The following is a 26445-nucleotide window of genomic DNA, read 5'->3' as shown; positions in this document are numbered from 1 at the left end:
TATAAACAGACTCTGTTTAGTTTGCCTAATTTTTCATTTTCAGTGTTCTGTATGTACCTGAATCATCATGGTAACTGTTAAGGTTTACAGCAGGTAAAATTTGCTGTCCCTGTTTTATTACACATGGTGTAACTGAGACTGGGGTTGGCAGTCAGATTAAATATGAGTGTTGGCTCGTTCTGCAGGCATTTACATGCAGGTGATGCAGCTATCCAGCTGCAATATTTGCTGTTCATTCCAGTGATTCTAGCTAATGTTCAGTGTTTAGTGAATAGTTCTAAGTACAGTTGCCCATCAGATGCTTCAAGAAGGGTAAGAGGAAAGATGAAGTTGTACCATTCATCTCTGCAATAAGGAGGAAGGACAGGGAAGCTTTTGCTGAGCTGAGTTGCCAGGATTAACAGCCTGTTACACAAAATGGTGAAGTGTGAACTGTGTGTGGACCAGAATAAGTTTTGAATGGCAAGGCAGATCAAAAAGTTTTGGATCACTTTCCACTCATCTTGAGCCAGATCTGCAGCTAGTATAAACTGCATCTCTGTCAAATGCAGTAGAGAGAAGCAAATCTGTCACAGCTGAGGACCTGCCCCTCCGGCAAGGCAATTTTGGTCTGTGCTGGAAAGCTGGCAACACAGTACTTCCTCAAAGTTATTACGCTGACTGCAGCTGGTGGCCAAACACACACGGATGGAGAGGGTTTCAGCGTTCATCAGAGCAGTGAAGCATGTTCAGCAAATAGAATCATAGAATCAATAAGGTCTGAAAAGACCTCAAAGATCATCAAGTCCAGCCTGTCACCCATGACCTCATGACTACTAAACCATGGCACCAAGTGCCACGTCCAATCCCCTCTTGAACACCTCCAGGGATGGTGACTCCACGACCTCCCTGGGCAGCACATTCCAACAGCTAGCAACTCTCGCTGTGAAGAACTTTCTCCTCACCTCAAGCCCAAACTTCCCCTGGTACAGCTTGAGTCTGTGTCCTCTTGTTCTGGTGCTGATTGTTTGGGAGAAGAGACCAACCCCCACCCGGCTACAACCTCCCTTCAGGTAGTTGTAGAGAGCAATAAGCAATAAGGTCTCCCCTGAGCCTGCTCTTCTCCAGGCTAAACAATCACAGCTCCCTCAGCCTCTCCTCATAGGGCTTGTGCTTGAGGCCTCTCACCAGCCTGGTCACCCTTCTCTGGACACATTCAAGAGTCTCAATGTCCTTCTTAAATTGAGGGGCCCAGAACTGGACACAGTACTCAAGGTGTGGCTTAACCAGTGCAGAGTCCAGGGGCACAATGACTTCCCTGCTCCTGCTGGCCACACTATTCTTGATGCAAGCCAGGATGCCATTGGCCTTCTTGGCCGCTTGGGCACACTGCTGGCTCATGTTCAGCTGGCTGTGAATCAGTACCCCTAGATCCCTTTCTGTTTGGCTAGTACTGGTAGGTTGGGTGGTCACACCTCTCTGCCATGAGAGTCTCACTTGGACCAAAAGTATAGACTAGAGCTAGGAGCTTTTTCCATTGAAAAGCCTGTGTGGCTTCTTCCTGAGCTAAAATGCTATCTGGAAGCTATCATAGCTGTAGAAGACATCATGCAAAGTGCCTGCAAGTACTCAGGCAGCAAGCATTCAAACCAGGTGTCAACTTCTCGCAGCAAATACATGGATTATTGCTGTGAGGTAGTTTGTACAATGATTAACTGGCTGCTGGAGGCATTTACCACAGTTCTATCTGCTCGTTTTCTTCTTCTTGGGCTGCTGAGGAAATTGCTTGCCTTCAGGTTTCCCTCCCCACCCCAGGTTCAGAGGGACAAGAGTTTGCTCAATTATTAAAATACCTAAAGGCTTTGGATTTGCATCCAGCAGAAGTCATTGTAAAAGGGTTGTTTATCTATTGTTATCACATAGTTACCTTCCTGTAGGGAAAAGGAGGGAATAGTTATACCAGTACAGAGTGGTGCTGGGAAATGCTGAATTTTTAATAGCCTAGAGATCATGCACAAGGTAGTACTAAAAAAAAAAAACAACTAAAACAACCAAAAAACCAAACACAAACCAACCAAAAACCAAACCCAAACCAACAAGCAAACCCCAAACAGCAAAGAACAAGTAGAGTTACTGAAGCATCCTTACATTCTTTTGGATAAATGTGGCTTCATTTGCATGGAAGTTTTTCCTAAAAATGCTGATTTATGGGAAATGTTCAGCTTTAAAGGTATAAAAAATAAAAATAAACCAAATGTGTTCATATTAATTTCTTACCAAAGTTGTACATTCAGCTTTTCTCATGGATAACACTGATTTGTTTTTATTTCCTTTTTTTTTTTTTTTTTAAAGCAGGTTTAGAAATGAGAGAGGAAGCATAAGCCCAGTAGATACAAAGAAGTAAATCTCCCGGTGTAAAAACTTTCCTTTCCATGAGAAGGAGATATTTACTGCTGGCCATTGGGGCTTTTGCTTGGTTTTTTCATAGAATCAAAAATTGTCAGGGTTGGAAGGGACCTCAAAGATCATCCAGCTCCAACAGGGCATGGACACCTCACACTAGATCAGGTTGCTCAAAGCCCCATCCAGCCTGGCCTTAAAAGCTTCCAGGGATGGAGCTTCCACCACCTCCCTGGGCAACCTGTTCCAGTGTCTCACCACCCTCATGGCATTTGTTTGTTTTTCTCTGCACATTTGGCACAGAAAGAGATTTGAACTAAAGTGAAGAGCCAAGAATCATGAAACCCATGTTGTACACCTGGATGCACAGTAACAGGAGTAATAGGACAGAAACTAAGAAGGGAAGCAACTATATCCAAACTTCAGCACCAGGAAGTATGGCCTGATAAAAAGTATGTCTATTACACCTACCAGCACCAGAACAAGAGGACACAGTCTCAAGCTGTGCCAGAGGAGGTTTAGACTGGATGTTAGGAAGAAGTTCTTTGTAGAGAGAATGACTGCCCATTGGAATGGGCTGCCCAGGGAGGTATTGGAGTCACCATCACTGGAGTTATTTAGGAGGAGACTTGATGGGGTGCTTGGTGCCATGGTTTAGTTGATTAGATGGTGTTGGATGATAGGTTGGACGTGATGATCTTGAAGGTCTCTTCCAACCTGTTCTGTTCTGTTCTGTTCTGTTCTGTTCTATTCTATTCTATTCTATTCACAAAACTGTGAATTATGGCTGGCTGCTGTTTGCACATGGGATGCACCCCATCAGAGAGTCAGGAGATGCCACTGCCCATGGTGGTTCCTGGTCCTGCCAGGATGCTGCTGAGCAAAACTTACAAAATGCATCTGGAAATCCCTCTGGGATTAAAAAAAAAAAAAATAATAAATTTTGAACAGTCAGGAGTTTCATGAGTAGAAAATCCAATGCAATGGCAAAATAGCCTTTTTTGTAATTATTAATTATACTCCACGGTTTGAAATATAAGCATGTCTTTTTTGGTGCCAAAGTATTATTCTGAAGAATATATTCTGTATAAAACCCTAATCCCCAGAACATTTCATATTCAGCTAAAGCCTGCATTTGCCTTTTACAGGTTCTTAACCAGCGTGACCTACTCTCTTCCATTTGCTCTGATGGCTGCCTGGGTGCTGTTTATAGCTGATTTTGTTAAAACACTTGTTCAAGAGAAAGATCTGAGGCTTTATGAGGTACGGTAAAACTTTCTGGGGCGTGCAGAATTATAAACAGATTTTCCTCATTAGTGGGTATATGTCTCATGCACAATATTAAATGGAGCAAAACAAGCATTAAGGAAAATAATATTCCAGATACCTATTGTTTGACCTGCAGTGTTTGAAATCTGACATTGTAACCGAGCTTAAAACCAGAGAAATGCAGGGCATTTGCCCTTCAAGCGGTGAGAACATTGCTTTGCAGTTCTGAACACTGGAAACAAAGGGCTCTCACAAAATTGCAAGTTTTCTGAAGATTTAAAGCTCGCTAAAAATTGACTTTGAGTCATACCTACTGGGGACAAAGACATGAAAAGTGACTTATTTCCTATCCTTGAAGTTGTTATACTTAATATTTCAGAAGGTGCTACATATTACATCAGCTCCTCTGAAATGAAGTTCTTCATTCAGGTTGCCCGTTGAAAAAGAAATGACATTGAGGCTTAGTGAGTTTATTAAATTAGCTTAGGTTTTCAGTGTAAACATCATCAACAGAGATGAGCAGCAAAGAACTTCTGTAAAATCTAAACTTCAGAAAGAAACAAGAGCTTGAGCAGATATGGTTTGTATCTGATACCGTGGAAACAAATACTGATTCACTCAAAGCATTTCCAAGAAAGGGCACTTTGTGAACTGTGATGAAATTGAGAATGAGTGAACCCCAAGTGGCTAGCTGGCAGCCCCTTACTCTAGATAAGGAGCCCAGTTTCACTGTCTCTAAGAACCAGAGTGTCAGTCATCTTAAGTGTATAATGTACAATAAGACAACAGCATGTGTGGTTTCTTTTGGATTTAGCAATAATACAAACTTAACAGATTAATACAAGTCTTGTGGACCTGATCATCAACTTCCTTATAACCGTTGTAGTTAAGCATTATTTGTTGTCTTGAAGTTGTGTGAAAAATGGTTTGGTTTCAAGGATATTGAAGAGCTTTTACACTCAAGCCACAGAATCAGTTAGCATAAGTTTAAAAATGAACCCACATGCTTTAGAGAAGTTACAAATCTAAATCTAAAGCCAGCTTTGCAGCTTTTGGGCTGCAACATTTCATACTTGCAGATCCTGTCCGTGCTGTTCTTTTGTAATAGAATGCTTTGCAATCCTAGGGCATTCCAGAAACGTGAGTGCATGGTTTCTCCCTGGTTATCAGATGTGCAGTATGGCAAAGCATGAGAGAGCATTGTTTGATTGCATGCCCTGTCCAGACATGTTTTAAAAAAAAAAAAAAAAAAAGGCAACAGCTCAATATCAGCAGAAAGGTCTCCTAATAAAAAGCTGTCATTTGTGATGATTTTTTTCCCCCCTTTCTCTCTGTAGTACATGAAAATGATGGGTGTTAATGCCAGCAGCCATTTCATCGCCTGGTTCATAGAGTGTGCCGTCTTCCTTCTAATTACTGTCACCTTCCTCATCATTGTTCTAAAAGTGGGTGACATCCTTCCCAAAACAAACACAGCACTCCTGTTCCTGTACCTTATGGACTACAGCCTGTCCATCATAGCCATGAGCTACTTCATCAGTGTTTTCTTCAATAACACAAACATAGCAGCCTTGGTGGGCAGTCTTGTGTACATCCTCACCTTCTTTCCCTTCATTGTGTTGCTTGTCATCGAGAATCATTTGAGCTTCTCTGTTAAGAGCCTACTGGTAAGTTTTGTTTCTCAATTACAGGGACCACGTGTGTGGAAGCAGATGCTTATCTTCAATAAACTTCAGCTTTTATTATACCTTGTGTTACAAATATACATGCATTAAATGCCTTTCTGAATTCCATCAGTGACAGTTACAACAGGAGAGTTGGCCATGGCCTGTTTGAGTGGGACATGGAATTAGTTGTGTCCCAAGACTGAAAGCAATACATGTGGAATTTTAATGAATTCCCACCTGCTAGCTGAATCAGAATAGGTTGAGATATGTACTTTGCCCTTTTGAATTGCAAAACAAAAGAACTGTGAAAAATGAGTCTCAGTAAGGAGTTTAGGTAGCAGGGCCATGAAGGAGGGCTGGCTCTGCTCAGCCTTTAATCTCCTGTATCTCAAATTCCTAGCCATGGGAATAGATGTAAAGCCTTGTTTCTTACCAAGGGTAGAAATAAAATACATAGGTATGAGGGCTCTAGAAGTCAGCCTGTATTTCAAAAGCCTGAAATAAAGCCTTGTATGAGAGATGAAGTTGGGGTTGGAAGCAAAAGGCAGGCAGGCTCTAAGAAGACATATTACGTCTATCACCAGAAGTGTTACCCATTATAAGCCTGGGTCAGTGCTCTTTGTGACTGTTGGAAAAAGAGACCCATTAGTTTTTCTGACTAGTGGACCAAGCCAATAAGGTATGTGATTGGTTGACTGGCTTGATTTCTCTTTGAGACTAACTCAATTTTATTTATTCCACAGAGTCTGCTATCTCCAACTGCGTTCAGCTATGCAAGTCAGTACATTGCTCGATATGAGGCACAAGGTGTAGGTATGTTTCTTGTAGGCAAACTAGGCTTGGAGTTCCCATGGGTCTGACATTTTGCTAACTAATAGGGATTCTGTTTGTATTCCTCAATTCCATTCTGCAGGTCTGCAGTGGGACAACATGTATAAGTCTCCAATGATTGGAGACAACACTTCCTTTGGCTGGATGTGCTGGCTCATTCTGATAGACTCTTTCATCTACTTCATCCTGGGATGGTACATAAGGAATGTTTTTCCAGGTAAGGGCACGAAGCATTGAGGCTGGCCCTGTACCATCTCCTTTGGAAAACAATGAATAGTGCACTGGCTGATTCCATGCTTCAGGCACTAGAACAGTTTGCACACACAGGACACTTCTGTTTCTATATCAAAGGGAGTATGACTTTGTGGATGTTTGAGAGATTTAATGAAACTGAGACAGAGCAGAGCAAGGGAGGATTATTTGCTTATAGCATGGGTTGGTGGGACTCCTGAGAAGATGGGAGGAACATGGGAGGATGTGTTTGCAGTCTGCTTGGTGAAAATGAGAACAGAGCATGTTAGCTTGCATTTGTCAGTCAAGTGATTTTGTGTTGTTTCTTACATCATTTGATTTCAAAAAGTAATTCCTGCCTTGGGCAAGAGCCAGTACATTTGTCTTTCTCTTTTCTTCCCCACCTAATGAAGCAGTCCAGTGGTATACAGAAATCTACCCAGTGGAAAATGTAAAGTACTCCTACCCTCCAGCTATGAAGTTACTCAGAATAACAAATTAGTGAATGCTCCCTATTGTGTCAATCAGACAAATTTTCCACCAAGTATCAGTAGTACATGAGCACATCAAAAGGGGAGAGCTCTCTTGGAATTTATTTTTGCTATTTTGAGAGCACCCCCATAATGATTCTTCCTCAGAAACAGATGCCAGAATGAAACTCCTCTTCTCCTTGCAGGTAGATATGGCATGGCTGCTCCCTGGTATTTCCCATTGCTTCCATCTTACTGGATTGAATACAACAGTTATCTTCCCTTCTGGAATGAGAAACGAAGAGGCCTTCTCCTCTCCAAGCTGATATTAAGGAAAGAAGCCACTCTCAACAATAAGATATGTAGGTGAATTCTAGATTGAGTAGCATTACTCACTTACATTGTAGGTACTTCGAGAGTAGCAGAGTACTGGAATAGGCTGTCCAGAGAAGTTGTGGAGTCTCCTTCACTGGACACTTTCAAAACCCACCTGGACATGTTCCTTTAGGCAAATCTGTTCCAGCATGGGGACTTGGACTAGATGACCTCTGGAGGTCCCTTCCAACTCCAACCATTCTGTGATTCTGTAAAGAAAGCCAAACCTGGAAAAGGGCACCATGTTCAGAAAGCACATTTCTGTATCGATCCTTATTTTGTGACACAAGAAAAACTGGAAGCTGTTACTTCCCTGAATGGAGATTTCACTTTTAATTTATATTTGTTCTTCCTATTTGGTGTGGAAATCCAGTCCTGATTGATATTCACATGCATATTTGTGTATGTTGTGGCTGAGCAGTTACCTTGGATGTGTATTTCTCACTCTACAATGCTCTATGCAGAAATACACTTCAATCTGCACAAGCAAATACAAATTTCCACCTGGCAAAAGGGATGTGCGCTTCTTTGTTCATCTCTTTAAATATTTAGCCTGTAACATACTGTGAGATTCACACATAAAAGCTTCCTGCATCTACCTAACTGAAAATAACTCAGTAGTTTTGCTGTATGTCCTCTAATTTTCTGTGCTTGCTTAGTATAAATTAAGTTAGGTGCTCAGAAGTATCTAAATATGAGACCTTTTCAAAAATGATTAATGCTTATTGTCAGGAATTATTGGAAGCTGCAGAAATAAAAAGGATAAATCCCAGAATTATCCTGTGAAATGTTCTCTACATTCCTAGCTGAAAGATACCTATTTTTGCTCTGTTTTGTTTTTAAAAGCCCTGCTTCTCTCTGAGGTGAAAAGAAAAAAAAGTGGTACAGGCTCCTGCTGCAGTGCAGTAACTGTCCTCTGATCCTTCTATCCTTCTCTTTGGTGTCAAAGGTGCCCCATCACCTCACCTGGAACCAGAGCCCACTGATCTCACTTTGGGAGTCGCCCTCCATGGTATAACAAAGATCTATGGATCCAAAGCTGCAGTGGACAACCTCAGCCTCAACTTCTATGAAGGGAATATCACTTCCCTGCTGGGACACAATGGAGCTGGGAAAACTACGACCATGTGCGTATCCTTTGCTTTGCTTCATCCCATGGGGCTTGATTGAGTGAATAAGAAAGCAAGTGGGGCTGTGCAGTGTTGGGAGACTGAATAAGATACTTCATTAGGACAAATCTCTCTTGTGGTATTATTTTGCTCATGGATGATTTCAGCAGTCCCTTCATCTGTTAGAATTACAGGTTCTTTTCTGCTTAGGAGCAGGCTTTGAAATCTAGTAGGATACCTGTAATACACAGCACAGCAACTGTTCCAGCATTTTGTTCCATGGCACTTTGGTGCCTGGGGTTAGGTTGTTCTGAAAGCTGTGGGTAGCCTGTGCACACACCAAAGCTGAAGTTTTACTAGCAAAAAAGCATAATAAGGTATACTTCAGCTGTAGAAACTGATGTGTTGGCTGGACTGGAATGGCAGTGGATGAATACATTGGCCTTTCATGCCTTCCAGCCTTGCCACTTATAAATTATTATTTGAGCTGTTAAATACAGCACTAAAACAGATCTGTAGAACTTGGTTTCTCCACTGATATATACGTGCATCACTCTGAAAGCAACATTAAGCTGATAAATAGGAGCCTCAGAAGAGCCAGAAACCAGTAAGACAGATGTGTGCTTCATCTCGGCTTATTATCAATTCATCTCATATCCTGTTTGCAAAGTGTAGGCAAAGGTGATATGCAGAAAAGTATAATAGCTCCTTGAAACTTAGCGCAGGCTTCAAATCCTGAGTAAGGTCAAAAGTTACTTCTTTCCTTTTTAATAATGGCTACAAGTCCCAGGATACAGAGAAGCTCTGGGAAGGTGAAGGGCAGTCTGAGATGTGTCTCTGCAGGACAGCACCAAAAATGACTGATGATGATATGCAAGTAGTTATTCTGAGCAGAGGGTGTTTGACTCAGGTGTGTTGGGTCTGCTAGGTAGGTGATTATTTCCTTGAACTAGATGAAAGTGGTGCCCACTGTGAGTATCTTGTCTGAGAGTCCTCTCTCATTTCTTGTTAATAATGGCAGTGAAATGAGGCTTCCATGCTCTGATGTGGTTGGTAAGATGAAGATGTGGTTTTCAATCTCTGTTGTGGTTAGCCATATGAGGCTGTCTGGATACTGCCTACAAACCTCAAAGAATGAAGAGTAACTGCATTAATTGAATTCCCAGTGATTAAACTGGAATTCAAGGGCATTCGTGAGTATTGATGTATGGGATATGCAATGGTGTGACATAGGGAAAGGAAGGCTGAAGAAGATAAAAGCACATGTGAAAAATAGCCAGAGTTCAGTGTATGAGCTTGGTACTTGCCCTGACTTTCCCACAGAGGGTCACAAGGATGTCTTTTGATGTTAATTGGCCAGTGCTCTGCCAAAGCATGGTCAGACAGCAGACAAAGCAGTGCTCAGTGGTCTCTGGCTGGAAGAAGTGTGATGGTGAAGTAAGAAAACTTTGGAAGTAATAGTCAGTTCAAGATCATGTGAAAAAATTACATAGAGCTTTCTGCTTTTTCTAACTTCCTTCTCTATTTATTTTTCCCTTTCAGATCTATTTTGACTGGGCTGTTCCCTACATCATCAGGTACTATCTTTGTGTATGGCAAAGACATCAGGACTGACCAGGAAGTTATCAGGAAGAACATGGGGGTGTGTATGCAGCACAATGTTCTTTTTAACTACCTCACCACAAAGGAACACCTCCTGCTCTACGGCTACATCAAAGTCCCTCACTGGAGTAAACAGGAGCTCTACCAAGAAGTGAAGAGGTATAAAATTTCAGAATTGGAGAAGGTGCTGCCAAAATTATTATGTGGTAATGCCATTGCCACAGCATTTCGAGGGCCATTGCAGATCCTGGGTAGATTTCATATAATGCCTTGTTCTGACTAGGGGAATATATTGATATCTGTGTCTGTAAGAAAACAATCTCTGTTCTCTGGAGGGTTTACAAGCAATAAATGTGGCAATGCTTTGGAGATGAATTTATACAGGCCTAGGGGTCTAGTCCTTACTGCTTTACAGTTTTCCCTAGAAAGAGATTTAATCATCCAGTCAGAAAGATGATGTCGACTTTATTGGTTCTGTGGAGAAGTGCAGCAGCCAGAACATCCCAGGGAATTTGGATCTTGGTGTTCTCAGTTGATGAGGATGAGCCTTTAACCTTGACTTGTCAGACGGAAACTTTGAAAACATCCCCAAAAAATGGTTTAAATTAAAATGCCAGTGACTGAACTACAGGGTAAATCATCTCCCTGCACTGTGACCATGCAGTAGATCAGTCCATACTTGAGCAGTTTTTCATTTGCAGTTATGTTTTTCTGGGGGGTATTTTCAGATCCTCTGCCTTTAGAAGATGCCTGAAGGACAACCGTTTGTAGTTGTTATTTTTGTTTGGTTGTTTTCAAGGACTTTGAAGGAGACTGGACTGTACAGCCATCGTCACAAGCTAGCTGGCTCCCTCTCAGGGGGGATGAAGAGGAAGTTATCCATAGCTATCGCTCTCCTGGGTGGATCAAGGGTGGTGATACTAGATGAACCAACCACAGGGGTGGATCCATGTTCTCGAAGAAGTATTTGGGAAATTATCTCCAAGAATAAAAAAGGTACCATGATGAGATGCTGGGGATTGGCAAAGGTGATTTGTGCCACTTTTGCAAATATGCTACCAGTGGCTTTCAACTGTGGGTTTTAGAGACCACAGAGAACAAACCGTGGGAGACTGGGATTTTGCAGTCCTCAGAGTGCATCCTGGTTGGTTTCTCTAAATTCACAGTGTTATTTGAAAAGTAACTTTGCCACAATACACAACTCTAACAATACAGGAACTTTCAGCTTCACTCTAATGATGCCTTTTATCCAAATTCACTAATAACTATAAAAAAGTACAGTCGATTTTCGCCTGGTACTGCCTCCCCTCACTCAGCACAACTTTCACCTGCTTCCTGTACTCACACATGTTTATTCAGTGGTGACTGACGTGAGCTTTGTGTTTTCCAGGCAGAACCATCATTCTCTCCACACATCACTTGGATGAAGCAGAAGTTCTGAGTGACCGAATTGCCTTCCTAGAGCATGGAGGGCTCAAATGCTGTGGCTCTCCATTCTACCTCAAAGAAACATTTGGTGATGGATACCACTTGACACTCACAAAAAAGAAGGTTTGTGTCTGAGTGGGTCCTAAATTTCCAGCATCTTGAGTGGGAAACTGAATCAGTTATATGAAGAAAGGAGACATGTCATAATGTCCCACGAAAGAAAAAAAAAAGGAAACTTGCTGCAGAAGGCTCATTTCACTTTGCAGAAGAATGGTTGTTCCAGTATAATTTCACTTTCATGGAATAACTTCTTTATGCCCAGGTGAAAATGGGATGTGTTTTAAATTGAAATCATTGGGTTTGGACACACAGATTCAAGAATCTGCAGGACTGTTTCTCTGGGCTGAAAGTAAGATCATTTTTTTCATATGCCTCAGCCAGTGAGACAGGTGGATTGCAGTGCACTCTGCCTGTCCCATGCTGGAATTCACATGCTTTTTGTATGCACAAGCTTCCTTCAGAGAGACAGCCTGTGTGGAAAGTTCTCCAAAACACAGGAGTCTTAGCTTCAGCCCCTCTACACAAAGCTTTGCAGCTCTAACAGGCAGTGCAGAGGTCTGAACTTGAGTACCCTGTATCCCAGGTGCAGCCAATTTTATGCTCCCCTTTTTGTCCCATGAACACAGTCACTGCATCAGGCACTGCTGGTTGCAGAGGCAGAGATTCTTGGGTTTTCAAGTTTGCCTGGAGCTGAGCTAGAGCTCTCAGCAGCTTCACCTCTGAGGGGTGCCATCAAGGCTTGCTCAGAGATAGAGATACAGACACTTACAGCTATAGCAGCATGAGCATGAGCTGAGTGACAGATCCAAGGACAATAAGTGGTACCAAAGAACTATTGAGAAACTGGATGTTAGCATGCTGCTTGTCTGTGAGAGATGTTATCAGAAAGTGTGGCCCCCCACATCCCATAAAGTAGAAGAAGATTTTGCAGCAGAGCCTCTGTGGCCCTCAAAACAAAGGGATATCAATGCTCTGCTTTGCTGAAAAAGAATCGGGTCTCCTTGAGGATTAAAGGCAAAGCTGGGTGAGCTCTGGAGTTCAGAGAAATAAAGTAGATGGGAAGAATCCATTGATATCAAGTGTCCCCAGGCAAAATGTTGTGCTTGCAAGGAGGGGGCAACTCTGCTCTTGATAACATTTATTACAGTGCTGTTGGTAGCCCCAGCACACAGAACAACATGCAGACACCATAAGACATCAGCCCTTCTTCCAAATTGCGGGCAATATAGAGAACATAAAAAAGACCCCTGTGCAAGCAGAGGAAAAGTGTACTTGTGCTGGCATCCAAGTTCAGGTGTCAGCTCTCTTGTGGCTAGGCGTATTCTGTTGTATTACAAACCCTCTAGCTAGTACAAAGTGGTTAATTCAGTCCAGTCCCAGTCCCCCTATAGACAGGCAGTCTAGCAAATCTTGAAGGGACCTTGAACATGAAACTCAAAGGCTAGACACCCACTTTCATCTCCTTTTGGTATTTAACTGGAAATGTTGCATCCCTGGACTAAGATTGCTGATTATGCTCTGGGGCAGGACTTGGGCTAAAGCCTGCAGGAGGAATTTTGACCTCACAGCCCTTTCAGTGACCATAAAGTGTTCTCTTCCTTTTTCAGAACATGATAGAGGAGTGTGATACCACAGCAGTTACCTCATTGATCCAGTCTCACCTCCCAGAGGCTTATCTTAAGGAGGATATTGGTGGAGAGCTTGTGTATGTGCTTCCTCCTTTCAAATCCACAGTCTCAGGAGCCTACCAGGCTCTTCTCAGAGCCCTTGATACCAGCCTGAGTGATCTCCACCTTGGTTGCTACGGGATTTCAAACACAACTGTGGAAGAGGTATGAGCTCAGGATCCACTCAATTTAATGAAACATTATTGACATTAACTTCACAGCACTGTGTAGCTCTGCCTCCTGGGCTAGACAGTAGAATGGTTTGGATGTGAGAGTTGCAGGCAGGGGAAGAGGTGTTTTGGTAGTTTCCTGTGTTACACTCATGAGCATGTGAATGTGTAGATGTACTCATAAATCTATACACAACAAATACATGAAGTGTACCACTGTCTCACCTTGCTAACAGCTTTTTGGCATTTTACCCAGCAAATGAACTACTGGAGTTAGACTACAGAGAGAGGGCAATGAGGTGTTTCTGTTTGAATTATTCTCCTGGTCTCCACAAATCAAGGTTTGTCTACAGATGCAGTCAGCAGAGAGGGATTTAGCAAACTGTCCAAATTATCAAGTTCAGTGTGGATGCTGTATTGTGCAAGTGAGTCACACAGGGATCTTTCTGACCATGGGAACTCTCTGGGCAATAAACACAAATATTTAGTTGCATCAGAAACATAATATAAATAATCAGCAGTGATCACCCTTTTCTTGCAGAAAGAAAGGAGGGAGATTTGTTACTTTTCTGCTTAGAAATTCTTGCTTTAAAGGTGTTTTCCTGAGGCAGCAAGGAGTTATACAGCAGGTCTCATATGCAGCTCAGGTGCCACAACTGTGCGCACTCCCAGTATGGAGGCAGCCAGGATTGTTGGAGCCCAGAGGGAAAAATACCACAGGGAAACGGCCCTTCTTTTTTTTTAGAGGTGTCATGCAGGGAGAGCTTTCTGTGTGCTGCTTACTGTGTGGGCATGAAGAGCGTAGAGTTATGCAGGGCCTGAGCTGAAACACAGCCTCATTTACACTTACTCAGTAGTCAGCTATCAGGTCCTATTAAGAGAAAGTAAGTCCAGAGGGCAGCTGCAAAGGTGTAGGTTCTCACTGCTGCAGCAGGAGAGAAACAGGACGTGACAAGAAGCTGTACAGCAAAAGTTTCCCACTGAAAAAAGGTGAGCTTCTCTCACGGGGCACAAAGGGCAAACAGAAAGAGGTTTGTAATCCACAATTGCTGCACAAGCTATAGCTACAAAGTAGGAGAGTGCATTCTAATTATTATTGTTTTGGTAAATGGAGTTATTTGGACCAACTTTCCTTCATAATTTCTTGCTCCATAGGTGTTTCTCAATCTGACAAAAGAGCTTGTGAAGAACCAGCAAGAAGATGCTGAACTGCCCCAACAGCTGCCTGGAGCCAGTGGTCAAATTGGCAGTGATGAAATGTCTCTGAGCACAGATACCTTCACAGAAAGAGATGGTACTAAATTACCTCCAGATTTGTCACAAACAGTGACAGATGGACTGATTTGAGCTCCCAGACTTCTTTCTTTGTAGAAAACCACATTTCACCCAAGCAGGAATCGCAAAACCAATAAGACACTAGGAGTACAGTACTCAACAGTTGTTTAGATCCACTGGTTTGGAATAGTCTGAATCACAAAATAAATTTAAAAGGGGGGTTGTTTGCATCTGCTTTCCTTTAAATGGATCTAAGTTTTAATCTAATCACATACAGTGTGTGGTTGAAAGAGGAAGTGTACACCTCTGAAGGCAATTTCTGTAATTGATGTAGGGTTGTTTCCACATAACTAGTAAATCAGGAGAGAAACTTTGTGGAAATTCCTTAGTCTGGTGCAAAAGCAGCACAGCTGTGAGCTGGATCCTTCTTGCTGCTTTTTGTTGGGTTGCAGCCTTGTCGTCTGGTAAAACAGCTCACAGGGCCAGGCAGGGATAAATTCATGTACAGAAGAAAATCAAGATACACCAGCATCTCCGAGTGTCTGAGAGCTGCAAAAGGTGGCATGGCCCAAAAATGAGCAAACACCGGGTTAAAATGTTCTCTCAGAGGACAAACATTAATTTTTGTGCTTAAAAATACACCATTTATGGTTTGGGGAGCATCCAAGGGACAATGCAGAGATATTTTCATGCTCACTTCTCAAAGCTGACCTGCACTGTAAATGTTACTGTTCACAGTAACTCATATGCATAGAGAAGTGTTTTGTGTCACCTGTAATGAGAGCACCAAAAAGGATTTGCTTCATGTTGTGTTATAGGTGTTCATATTTCATAAAGAGGAATAGCTTCTACAGGATTTGGCTCTGCTTTTAGTATACCACCACCCTGCCCATGCAAAAGATTAGTGGGTTCAGAAGCATTGTCTTCTTAGTCCAGGACTAATTATCTTATTGTTTTGTCTGAGGACCTGCTTTCTAAATTATGTTAAAATGCAGTTTACAGATATAAAAGAATAACACATCTCCAATATAAGTTGCAGCTGGGTAGGTAGGATGTAGATAACTTGTTGAATCTGGAAGCCTGTGTTACTCTTGTAAGGTCTCAGAATGAATTCACTATAAGCACACATCTAAAATCAAACAAAAAATAAGTGGTGCTACATGAGCTTATGACTAAAAAGTCCAAATCTGAGCCCTGTCCAAAGCTTGACCTTTGTGTATGTTGTCACTGAGCTGTTTTGATGTGCCATCTGTGAAGGAGGTGTTCAGGAAGAGACTGGATAAGGCACTTTGTGCCATGGTTTAGTTGATTAGGTAGTGTTGGATGATAGGTTGGACTTGATGATCTCAAAGGTCTTTTCCAACCTGGTTAATTCTATTCTACTCTAAAACAGGGAGTGCAGGAAGCTAAATATACTACATCATCAGAAATACTGATCCATAACAAAATACTTTCTCTCTCATACCCAGATCAGCTCCTGATCAGATCAAAAAGTCTGCAGGGTTTGCCATTGCTGCTGAAGCAGACATCAGCTTTGTTCATTAAGAGATTTCACCATACCCGGCGGGATGTCAGAGGCTTCATTGCTCAGGTCATCCTCCCAGTCCTCTTTGTGACAGCTGCAATGGGGCTTGGGATGCTGAGAACTAAGGAGACTGAATATCCTGAACTGCTTCTTTCTCCCTCTCTGTACGGCACATCTGACCAGGCAGACTTCTTTGGGTAAGTGGTGTTCTTGGTCATTATTAAACCCACTTGTCTCATAAAGAGGCAGTTTTGCCATCAGAATTATTTCTGAGCACAGTGGAAAAGTGTGACATGCAGCTATGTTATCTGTGTAGTTACGTGACAAAGGTAAGGTGTAGGAATCCTGTTCCTGAGGGATTTCTGGGGGAGATGGTTTGGCTGAGACGAGCAATCAGAAAGCTTTTTTGGGGGGGAAGTTTGATTTAACTCTGGAATATGTGAGAAGCATTCCTTATGTTTCCCACTGAAGTCTTCCAGCCCTGTGAAAGCCATACACAGGGAATTTTCTTAATATATATACTCTTCCCCTGATGTGATATGGAAGACTCCAAGCAAGTTGTCTCCAACATAACAACTCTGGATCAAATTCTATCCATCCTGAGAGATGTCTGCATTGCAGTCCTCTCTATCAGTACAGGATGTGTTTTCCTGCCCAGGCCCCACTAGTCCAAGGCACAATACCACTTTGAAGGGCACATGCTTTTTCTGTGTGATTAAGATGTCACCAATTCATTGTGTAATTGTGCTGTAAAATCGTAATACCAAAGTTATTACTATTGTATCATTCTCATTTCACGATGTGAATGTTTGTCTTTCTCCAGTAGTTCTCAGCTTTAAGTTAGAGATATAAAATTCAGCTCTAAAGCAAGCATGTCTGCTCTTAGGTATTCTTTCTCAGGACTCCTCATGCCTTTCTGCTTCAATCCTGCATGATAGGGGAATGAACCAGAATTGCATGTCTGAGTCCTCTGTTCCTACTGTTCTCTGCTTCTCCTGATGGATCATTGCTAGCGAGCTGGGTCAGAAGAGAAGCATCTCCTTGAAAGACCAAAACCAAATGAGAGAGTTCCTTGAGACAAGACTGGAAGTAGTGATTGAAAATTGCAGTAGGTGCTTTTTTGTTGGAAACAGAATCTTGATCGTCCAAAAGTTTGTCAGTGTCTTGCTTAGATCTAGAGGCAGCAGATCACTGGTGTAGCTGTGCAGTTCTAAGCAATGAGCAGTCCTTTTAAATCTGTGTGACTGTCCTCATGTACTGCATGCACTTCCGTGACCTGCAGGGTTAGTACCACAAAGAATCATTTATTTAACAACTTAAATCCCATTTTCATTCAGACAGTTTTCCTCTGCTCAGTGTAGTAGAAGCACTTTGAACATTTTCCTGTTTTTCTTTTTTTCTTTTTTTTCTTTGTTAAATCATAGGAATTTTAATGAAACCACAGATGCTTTAGTTGCTTCAGTGCTTGCTTTCCCTGGAACAGATAACACATGCATGAATGAAAGCAATTCGTAAGTAATTCTTGGTTTTCTCCCATTTAAATTCTGACTCTGCAAGAGAATTGACATAACACTGTTGGCTATTAGACTTTAATAACTGCCTTTGATCGTCTGCACAATTTTCATATGTTGGTGCCACATGGAGGGGGGAAAAAAAATACCTCCTGCCTCTCTTCAGATTGACTTGCAGGCTCTTTCAGCTCATTAGATGTCTTACTGCCCTTTTGCCGGCAGGTGCCATCTTGCACTGCTCACAGACTTGCACTGGCAGGATGCAAGTCGGTTCTGTGCAGGGAGCTGTAGTTATGATTGGTGTGAAGCAGACCTCAGCCCTACTGAGAGCCTGTGTGGAGTGAAGGCTTGTGTCTGTCAGCACAGAACTGTAGATAGACAGGAAACGATACCATGCTTTAAGGCTGAGACTGGGATGTCCACACCTTCACAGGACCTTGACACTGGTTTTCTTTGCTTGCCTTCAGAAGTATTCACCACCACAAGTGGACTCCTTTACTACTATAAGTAGTAAGGAAATAGCTTTGGTGGTAGCAGGATGCCAGGACAAGAGCAAGTTACTCTTATATCTTGGAAGTAGTGTTCACAGAATACAGAATTAACCAGGTTGGAAGAGACCTTTGAGATCATTGAGTCGAATCTATCACCCAACACCATCTAATCAACTAAACCATGGTGCTAAGTGCCTCATCCAGTCTCTTTTTAAACACTTCCAGTGATGGTGATTCCACCACCTCCCTGGGCAGCCCTCCCCAGTAATCCCAGTTAAAACACTGAGCCCACCCAGAAAGTTCTCAGCATAGTTTTTGTTATATGCATCTAAAAGCTGTTTGTTTCTTGCTCTGCAGATAAATTTTCAAGGAATTGGTAGTAAAACCCTGGGCAGACTTGCATGCTCACACATGCCATGTATCTGCCGGCAAATATTTCTACTGAGTATTTGCAGTGACTGCCTAGTCATTGCAATGACAATAGTCCTTATTTCTGCCCTCTGAGGTGATTTTGGCCTTTGGGTGCTATCTCCTTACACTGTCTATGGTGGGAATGAAGTGATGTCTGAATTCCTTCTAATCAGCTGAATGAATACAGGCACAGAGAGCAGTAGTGAGGGCTCTCTGCTGAAGGCAGTGGGAGGATGGGCATTCCCTGAAGCACCCAGAGCTGACAAGAAGGTCTGCTTTTCTACTGAAGCTGCTCACTGCCATCCTGGCTGTCATTGAACATGACAGCAATTAGTATCATTTGCACACCTGAGCAGAGAAGACCTCAGAGGAAAATGTGTTCACTTTCAGGCAGTGTTTAAAGGAGGACATGCTTGGCCAGTGGATTATGAGTGGAAACCAGAGATCTACGTACTCTGCCTGCAACTGCACACATGGAATCCAGGTAATTTGCATAAAACCTAAAGTGTTTGGGGGACTATTTGAGTGGTTTTGTGGGTGGGCATGACACTAAGAGGAACTCAGTGTTTAAATTCCTCCTGTCTTTTTTTGGCCTTGTTTGATTTTGTGCACTGGATAACCACTGGCTGCAACAGTTTGGGGACAGGAAAGGCAGCAGTGTCCCCAGAAGATTTGCTTGCCAATGCACCTGCCTTGCTTCCTGTGGTGGGAAAAGGTTTAATAGTGTTTTTGCATGTTGGATGATTGTCCCATTTAGCAGAGGTGACCATGTATTCAAGAGGAAAATTGCATTTCATACAAGCGGTGTCATTATGTAAAAGCACAGCTATTTCTGTTGTTTGCTTTTCAGAATTTAACTTTATGCAAAGTCTATACCCATCTGACTTTACTCTGCTTTCTATTACAAAGAGTGATGATTAATAATATTAGTTATTGGCATTATGATGGTACCTAAAGAAACAGATATGGGTGGTGCTGCGTCTTTACATGCACATGAGGAAGAGGCAGATTCTGCCCCAAGGATGTTACAGTTTTACGGGCCGGTTTGAAGTTGAGCTTTCTTCCCTGCAGTGGTGTTCACTCACCTTCAGCTTTTTTTCCAGTAGGAAATCAGACACATGGCACAGTGTGATGCCATTTGCAAAATAAAGCATGTCCTTAGCTGAGTGTTCATAGTCATTCCATTAAAATGCAGCTATTTTATGCAGTTTTCTGGACATCTGATTAACACATCAATAAAAGTATTGCTATCGTTTCTCTGGTAAGTAAGGATAGTGTTCAAAGCTGATTCTCACTTCTGGCAGGCACAGGCAGGTGTTCTTCAGAATAAGTGAAGCTATTTTGTGTATTCTGATATTAAATTATGAACAGATACACAGTGGGGGTGGCCAGGGTTTTTGTTATGGATGAGCTGAAAGGAGCCTCCAGGATGCTGCCTGGTAGGACTCTTAAACCTTGTGAAACAGTCAATGTGACTTTGACCCTCAGCATGTTAAATTATATATTCAGGACTAATCCAAGGTTTCTCTGAAGCTCGGGAAAATATTCCCAGTAACTGACAGTAAAGCAAAAATGCAGAGCATCATTGCTGTGAAATGCAAGATTAGAGTCTGAGGCCACCACAGATTTTTCTGCTTCGTGAGTTGTTTTGCCCCCTGCAGTTGTCTGCGCAATCACTCTGGCACTCTGCTAAGTAAGATCAGCCTTAATTCAGCAAAAATCTTCCTCTGTAGCATGAAGCACATTTCAAGGTCTCACTGATGTCAGTAGAACTGAATCACAAATTTAAGTGAAGGTTGTTTTTAAGCACCTTCCTAAATATGTTCAGCACAGCACACAGGGATGTATGCCATGTGTTTTTGCGCCCTGAGTTCCAAATCATCAGCTCCTGTATGAATCAGTCCCAGGACCAGAATATTGCCATCATCAGCTCTCAATGTTGTCCTGATATGCTAGTTTTTTTAGTTAAAACACAGGCACTAACATTTTTATTCATTTGACTCCATTCAGACGTGTCCACAGACAAACTACACTCCCCCTCACAGAAGGACCTTCTCCACACGGACGGTCTACAACCTTACAGGGCACAATGTGGAGACCTACATCCTAGCAACTACCAAAGACTTCCTGCAGAAACGGTACAGCATAGATAGATCCCCAGTCCTTCTCTTATGAATTGCAATGGGAACAGCCTTTTATACATATCATATCCACTGTGCTTGAGGAGATGACAGTGAAGTAGGGGTTTAGAAGGGTCTCCCTGCTGATGGTCTCTGTGAATCTGGTGAAAGGGGGTAAAATGTCCTGCAATCATGGAATCAAAGATAAAGGTATGTGGAAGTGCTCTGCTTGATCACAGCAGAGATAGCCTAGGGATAACATGTCAATCAGCTGACACGTTAATGGCTCGACCTGCAGACAAGCCCTTGTCTGGCACAGAAATTCTTAAAAATAAGAAAATCTGACACAGCCTGTCATGAAGTAAACCCTGGGGAGAGGTTTTCCTCCAAGTTTGATTCTCTGAAGAGCCTCATATTGTGCTTCATTTAAACAAGTGCATCCATTGCAGTGAAATTAGAGGCTGAATGTTTTCTTGCACCATGGGACTGTCAGAACCCTTAGTGTGTCTGGACTCAGCAACACAGCCTGCACAGCACGTCTGGGGGCAAAAATAGCCTACCATTAAGGTTGTCAAGGAGTACATTCATCTTCCATTGATTTAAACTGAGCTGCTCCTCTTCTGGTTAAGAAGCAGCCATCTTATTCTGATGTGTTAGGCAAGTGAGTTAGAAGACCACACAGCTCCAAAGTGCTTCTCAAATGGAGGCTTCCAGAACAGTTTTGAGATAGTTCTGTCAAGTTTCTGTTTCCCTTTTTTTCACCCAAATAAGGGCTCCTGCATCAGTGTTGGCTTGAACACACACAACATACTGGGAAAGTTCTCTTAACTCAGGCTAGAATTAACTGGGGTGATAGTGGCAGCTAACATGCACCAACCAAAGATGTTGAAGCCTTTGAATGAAAACAGCAATGCATTTCCCTCTGGTCTTCACTCAGGTATGGTGGCTGGAGCTTTGGACTGCCTTTGACAAAAGATCTCCAGTTTGATATCAGGCCAGTGCCCCCCAACAGAACACTGACTAAGGTAACTAACCTCAATCTGTTCATTCTAGCATGGGAAGTGTGGAACCCAGGAGAAATTACATTGAGTTCAGGGCTATTTCAGAAGTTAAAGGGAAATCCTCTGAAATCTGCAGCTTGGCATGGAAGAGATGACCTGCAGTTCATTTCCTTCTCTCTCTCCATCCTTCTTTATTGGTCTGACTTCTCTTGCTAGCAGGAGACAATTTTTCTGCTGTCATAATTTTATTACACAGAGATTAAAAGATCAATTAGTAGCACCTTTATCTCATGAGAGAATGTACGTCCCTTAACTAGGGATGTCTGATGCTCTCTGAAATACCCATTTCTCTGTTTCTCCTCGGTGAAAATCTTGTAATGCAGCAGACTTAAAAGCAGTAAGGCTGAAATCTGAGATAGCAGGGAAAACAAGAGAGCTGACAAAGTCCTGTGATCTCTTTGCAAAACCTAGCTACCAGGAGAGTATTTCTGCAAGAGCAGTGCTGATTTCAGATGTGGCTCCAATAAAAGGGAGTCACAAGGCTTATTTCACTACACTGTGAAGCTCATGCAATGAATTGGCAGATGTTTTCACCCCCATAATCTTGCAGCTTCATCTTGGATCTGAAGCTACAGCTATTTGCTTATCACATATCAGATTTAATACCTGGAAACCCTGATAGTATTGGAAATGGGGCAGACATCAGTCCTTCCCTGCTAGGTCAAGAAGGATGAAGTACTGAGCATGCAGGATTTGGGGATATGCAAAGATGGACACTATGGGCTGTGTTTTGGCCTCTATCTTTAACAGCCTAAGATCTGTCCTTCGGTAGGTAAATTACATCTCCAACCTTGCCATGTGGGTTGTGCCTAAAGCAAGTAAATTCCCCCAGAATGAGTGTCCTGGGGTCTGATTTTTCCTCTCAGTCCTCAGTTTACCATGGTGTAGGTAAGAAAAGTTATGAGGAGAGTTATGAGGAGGGAAGGGTGTGATTCTGTGAATGTGAAGTTGGTGACTATTTTTTGCCCTAAAGCAGCATTTTTCCCCCTGGCTTTCAAGGGATGTTAGACATTTGACTGCTTAGTCTTCTTTGTGAAGTCACCACTGCTGGTGTTCATCAGTTCAGAGCAGCTTATTATTGAGAAGAAACCAAGTTTCTGCACACTTTATGTCACATATCTAGTTAGTGCTGCTTTCTTCACTCCCACAAGGCAAATGAAACTGATGAGACTGCCTCTGCTGACACTGAAATGTGTTTTTATACTCATTCAGTACTTCATGTGGTTTAATCATTGGACTTTAACTTGTAGACCTCATGGCTTCAGATAACAACCATGGAATGATTCATTTGTGCAAGCAGAACAAACCAGAACGTTATCAGCAACCATTTCTCTCTCAAATTGTTTCAATTTCTCAATTGTGTGCAGGTGTGGTATAATCCTGAAGGTTATCACAGCCTTCCAGCCTATCTCAACAGCTTGAACAACTTCATTCTTCGAGCTAACTTGCCAAAAAATGAGACTTCTAGATATGGTAAGTGTCCCTTTACATGAGCAGGTAATTTCTCCCCTTTGTGAGGGAACATCTTGCTTGGTTCTGTTGAGATTGATGACAACACTTACCTTGACTTCGATGAGGCTGTTCAGGTATTCCCAGTTATGTAATTACTTGGAAAACAGAATAGAAAAACATGAATAAAGCACATATTTCGTTTGTCTTAGTCAAAGATTCAGGGGACCAAGACAGAGAGGACCCCAGCTCCCAGGTACAATACTTCCTTCACCCCAAACATGCCAGTGGTCGCTATTTGATCTATTGCCTCTCATCAAGGCACTGAAATAGCTGCTTGTTGAAAGTTGCCCATTAGTTATGCATAGAAAGGAGGCTACTTTAGGTCAGCTCTGGGGGTGGGTTAGATTATTAAATTTTAATATGTCATCCTTCTGCTGAGAGCAACTCAGGATGTGTGAGTATGTGTGTTTGTGTTTGAATAAGGAAGAGAGAGAGTGAGATTAAGTGAGGAACTTCATTTTCAGCTATCTTTGTCCTCTGACACACCACATACCCAGATTCCAAGGAGTGTTAGCACCCATTTGGGGTTATCAGTTCTTGCAGCTTCTCTTCAGTAATTTAATGCAGCAACCCAAATTCCTCCCGATAAACCAGGGCACTTTACTTTGCCATCTACAGTTTATCCTACATTAAGGGTGCAGCCTGGGCACAAATGTGTCTGTGCATGTATGCCTGTTGCTAGAGATGGAAGGGGTGGAGGGAGAAGAGAAAGATTTCTGTTGATGCCATTTTGAGACATCTTATACAAAGATTTATGGGGTCTGACAAGAATAGCAATTGTGTGCAGAAATGCCCAGCTGATTGATTTTCTTTGACAAATAGTGCCCTTCTGGCCATGTCCTGCTCATGCCTAGCCCCCCTCACCTCAGAGGCCTGCTGGTCCAGGTGACAGTATCTCTTTGCTTATAAGACTGTTCCTCACTGATGTGTCTAAATTGAGCTATAATGGAAAGGCATCTGGTCTGAAGCTTTTGAGTGTCATGCCATGAATTAAAGAAACAGCAGAAAGCTGATTATGAGTCAAAACAGAAGTCTCCTCTCACCTCCACATACCAATGCACTGAACACTCCCCTCACCACAAGCTCAGCTCACAACAAGCAAAACCAGTGCCTTGTCCCCGCTGCAGTCCTAAAATACCCACTGGCTCCTGCCTTTGAGATGTGCAGCATGGCCCTCCGAGTCAGAATATTCAGGCTCTTCGGTGTGTGCCGCAGGAGCACACCACAAAGCTGCATCCCCTGCCTGGGTGTGGAGCGAGGAGACCTGAGCCAGGCGCCTCCAGCGGCAAGAACATCCCAGAGCAGCTGAATTATTAAGCAGCGGAGCTTCTTGCCGTGTCTCTGTATTCCCAACACGTGCTGCAGCAAGAGAAAAGGCAGGAAGCTTGTGTGAACCATCAGAAAGTTTTTCACAGGGCAAGTTTTATACCGGCAAAATAACAATTTTCAGTGGGAATGAAGAGCGGCAGTTTTTATTCCATCTGCCCTGCTGCTTATGTGTTTTGGGAAAGAAATGTTTAAGTAGTAAATGACCAGACAGATAATTCTCTGTTTCCCAAGCTATAGAATGGGGGAAATAAAATGAATGGATAAGGATAGCTCCCCTGGGGTAGTGTAAACCCAGTCTGAAATACAATTGAACAGACGTTCTGCGTGGTATGTTCCTGGCAGCTAAATCTATTTGTTGTTGTGACAAATAAATGACAGTTTAAGAACCATTGAAATGGCCAGATAAAACTGTGTTGTCATTTCAGCAGTTTGAAAGAGGGTGCCAGTCCCACTTCAGAGGTTTGACTTAGACTGCATATATTTAAAAAAAAAACAAACAAAAAAACCAACCAACCACCACATAAAAAGCATTTTACCTTGTCACTAAGCAAGTCATAATAGCTTTTGACTTATGTATATTGTGCTTTCTCTTCTCTCAATCCCCACCAACAGAAAAAAAGGAAAGCATTGAAATGGAAATTTTGACTTCTAGCCTAAGCTTTAGTAAAGGAAAATGGCTTTATAGTGAAGTATTAACAGATTAGACAGACAGTATCTTTCTTTCTCTCTCTCTCTTTTAGAGAAGGGAGACATTTCCTGGCTGTTTGTGTGGCTTTATCAGCAGCCCATGATTTTAATTCTCTTTCTCTCACTGATGACAAGACTGAAGGTTGTTGGTTTCTCTCCTCTCTGAGATGAATCTCCTGTGAAATTTTCCCTCTCACATTTATTTGCTCAGTATGGTATTTGGTCAGCTCAATCCACAGTCTCCTGCTTTCTGGTCTCTATGTCAAAGTGCTCTTTCTTAGGGAAAATAACCCAAAATAGTTCTTCCTCATATAACTGCAGAAAGCCAGGCACCTGGCTGTAAGGAGCTTACATTTCAGAGGTGGCATGTTCTAGCAAATCTCTCTGGGTTTAATAGCTGACAGAGATTATCCAGCACTCCTTGAGAACTGAAGTATTTACTTAGGTACCTAAATACAGGTTGATAGCCTCATTTTGAGGTATATAAACATCTTAGCCTAAACCCTTTCTCATGTGCTGGATTCTTAGAGACTGGGCTGTTGTCTTGTTGGTACCAAGGCAGAGGTGTTCACTGGAGGTTAGAAGTAGCTCACCACAGCCCTTTAAGTTCTTCTCTTGGTTAGCAAGCTCTCTTTTCATAGGCACAAATTACCTCTGAACAAAGCAAATGTACTGTGATGAACAATGCTGGCATATTTTGAGATAGATATTCTCCTTGATAAAGAAGTACTTAAACTAAATCTTATGAAGATATCTGCACGTGAGCAGAAAATATCTCTCTTGCAGCTTGTGCTTGATTCAAACCCATCTTTAAGATGGGTTTGGAAAACATCACAGTGGGCTTAAGAATGCAATAACTAGTTTGTGGTTTTTTTGCTAGTTGCTTTGGATAAAGTGATATTTTCATTTTTCCTAGCTGCATAAACCAGAATAGTTCACAATTAACTCCTTGCCAAACCAGGAACAAAAGTGTGTAGCTTACTTGGATTTATGCTAGCATCTCAAGAGATGCCCATATTGAGAAAGACCTGTATCATAGGAAGACAACAGTTGTGGGGAGAGACAATAGGGAATGCTTTGTTTCTGATGATAAGAGAACAAATGAAATGAAGCGAGATCATCAAACAGCTGTTTTGAAATGAAGCATATTCATCAGTTTTGAATGTGTCAGGGTTGAGCAACCTAAGCTAAAACACAGGGATCCACAAGTATGTGCCTTATTTTAGGTGTGGGAGTGCTCTCACCAAAGTGAATGACATTACCAG

At 42.3% G+C, this 26445-nt stretch overlaps 1 protein-coding gene across 1 annotated transcript in view; it reads left to right on the top strand.

The window, feature by feature from the left end:
• Positions 1–26445, top strand: part of ABCA12 (ATP binding cassette subfamily A member 12) — a 102508-nt gene that overhangs the window by 61087 nt on the left and 14976 nt on the right. Inside the window, exons 24-40 of the mRNA XM_009900836.2 lie at positions 3528–3642; positions 4986–5315; positions 6059–6128; positions 6229–6363; positions 7054–7209; positions 8172–8349; positions 9874–10092; positions 10733–10929; positions 11324–11484; positions 13029–13253; positions 14414–14552; positions 16003–16255; positions 17483–17569; positions 18862–18955; positions 20482–20609; positions 21529–21616; positions 23020–23125. Coding sequence (XP_009899138.2) covers positions 3528–3642; positions 4986–5315; positions 6059–6128; positions 6229–6363; positions 7054–7209; positions 8172–8349; positions 9874–10092; positions 10733–10929; positions 11324–11484; positions 13029–13253; positions 14414–14552; positions 16003–16255; positions 17483–17569; positions 18862–18955; positions 20482–20609; positions 21529–21616; positions 23020–23125 — 2681 coding nt within the window. The remainder of the gene's footprint in view (positions 1–3527; positions 3643–4985; positions 5316–6058; positions 6129–6228; positions 6364–7053; positions 7210–8171; positions 8350–9873; positions 10093–10732; positions 10930–11323; positions 11485–13028; positions 13254–14413; positions 14553–16002; positions 16256–17482; positions 17570–18861; positions 18956–20481; positions 20610–21528; positions 21617–23019; positions 23126–26445) is intronic.

Source organism: Dryobates pubescens, chromosome 2 (genome assembly GCF_014839835.1).
Source record: "Dryobates pubescens isolate bDryPub1 chromosome 2, bDryPub1.pri, whole genome shotgun sequence".
Classification (NCBI taxonomy): Eukaryota; Metazoa; Chordata; class Aves; order Piciformes; family Picidae; genus Dryobates; species Dryobates pubescens.
The sequence above is the reverse complement of the archived record's forward strand: the minus strand, read 5'-3'. Positions and strand labels throughout refer to the sequence as shown.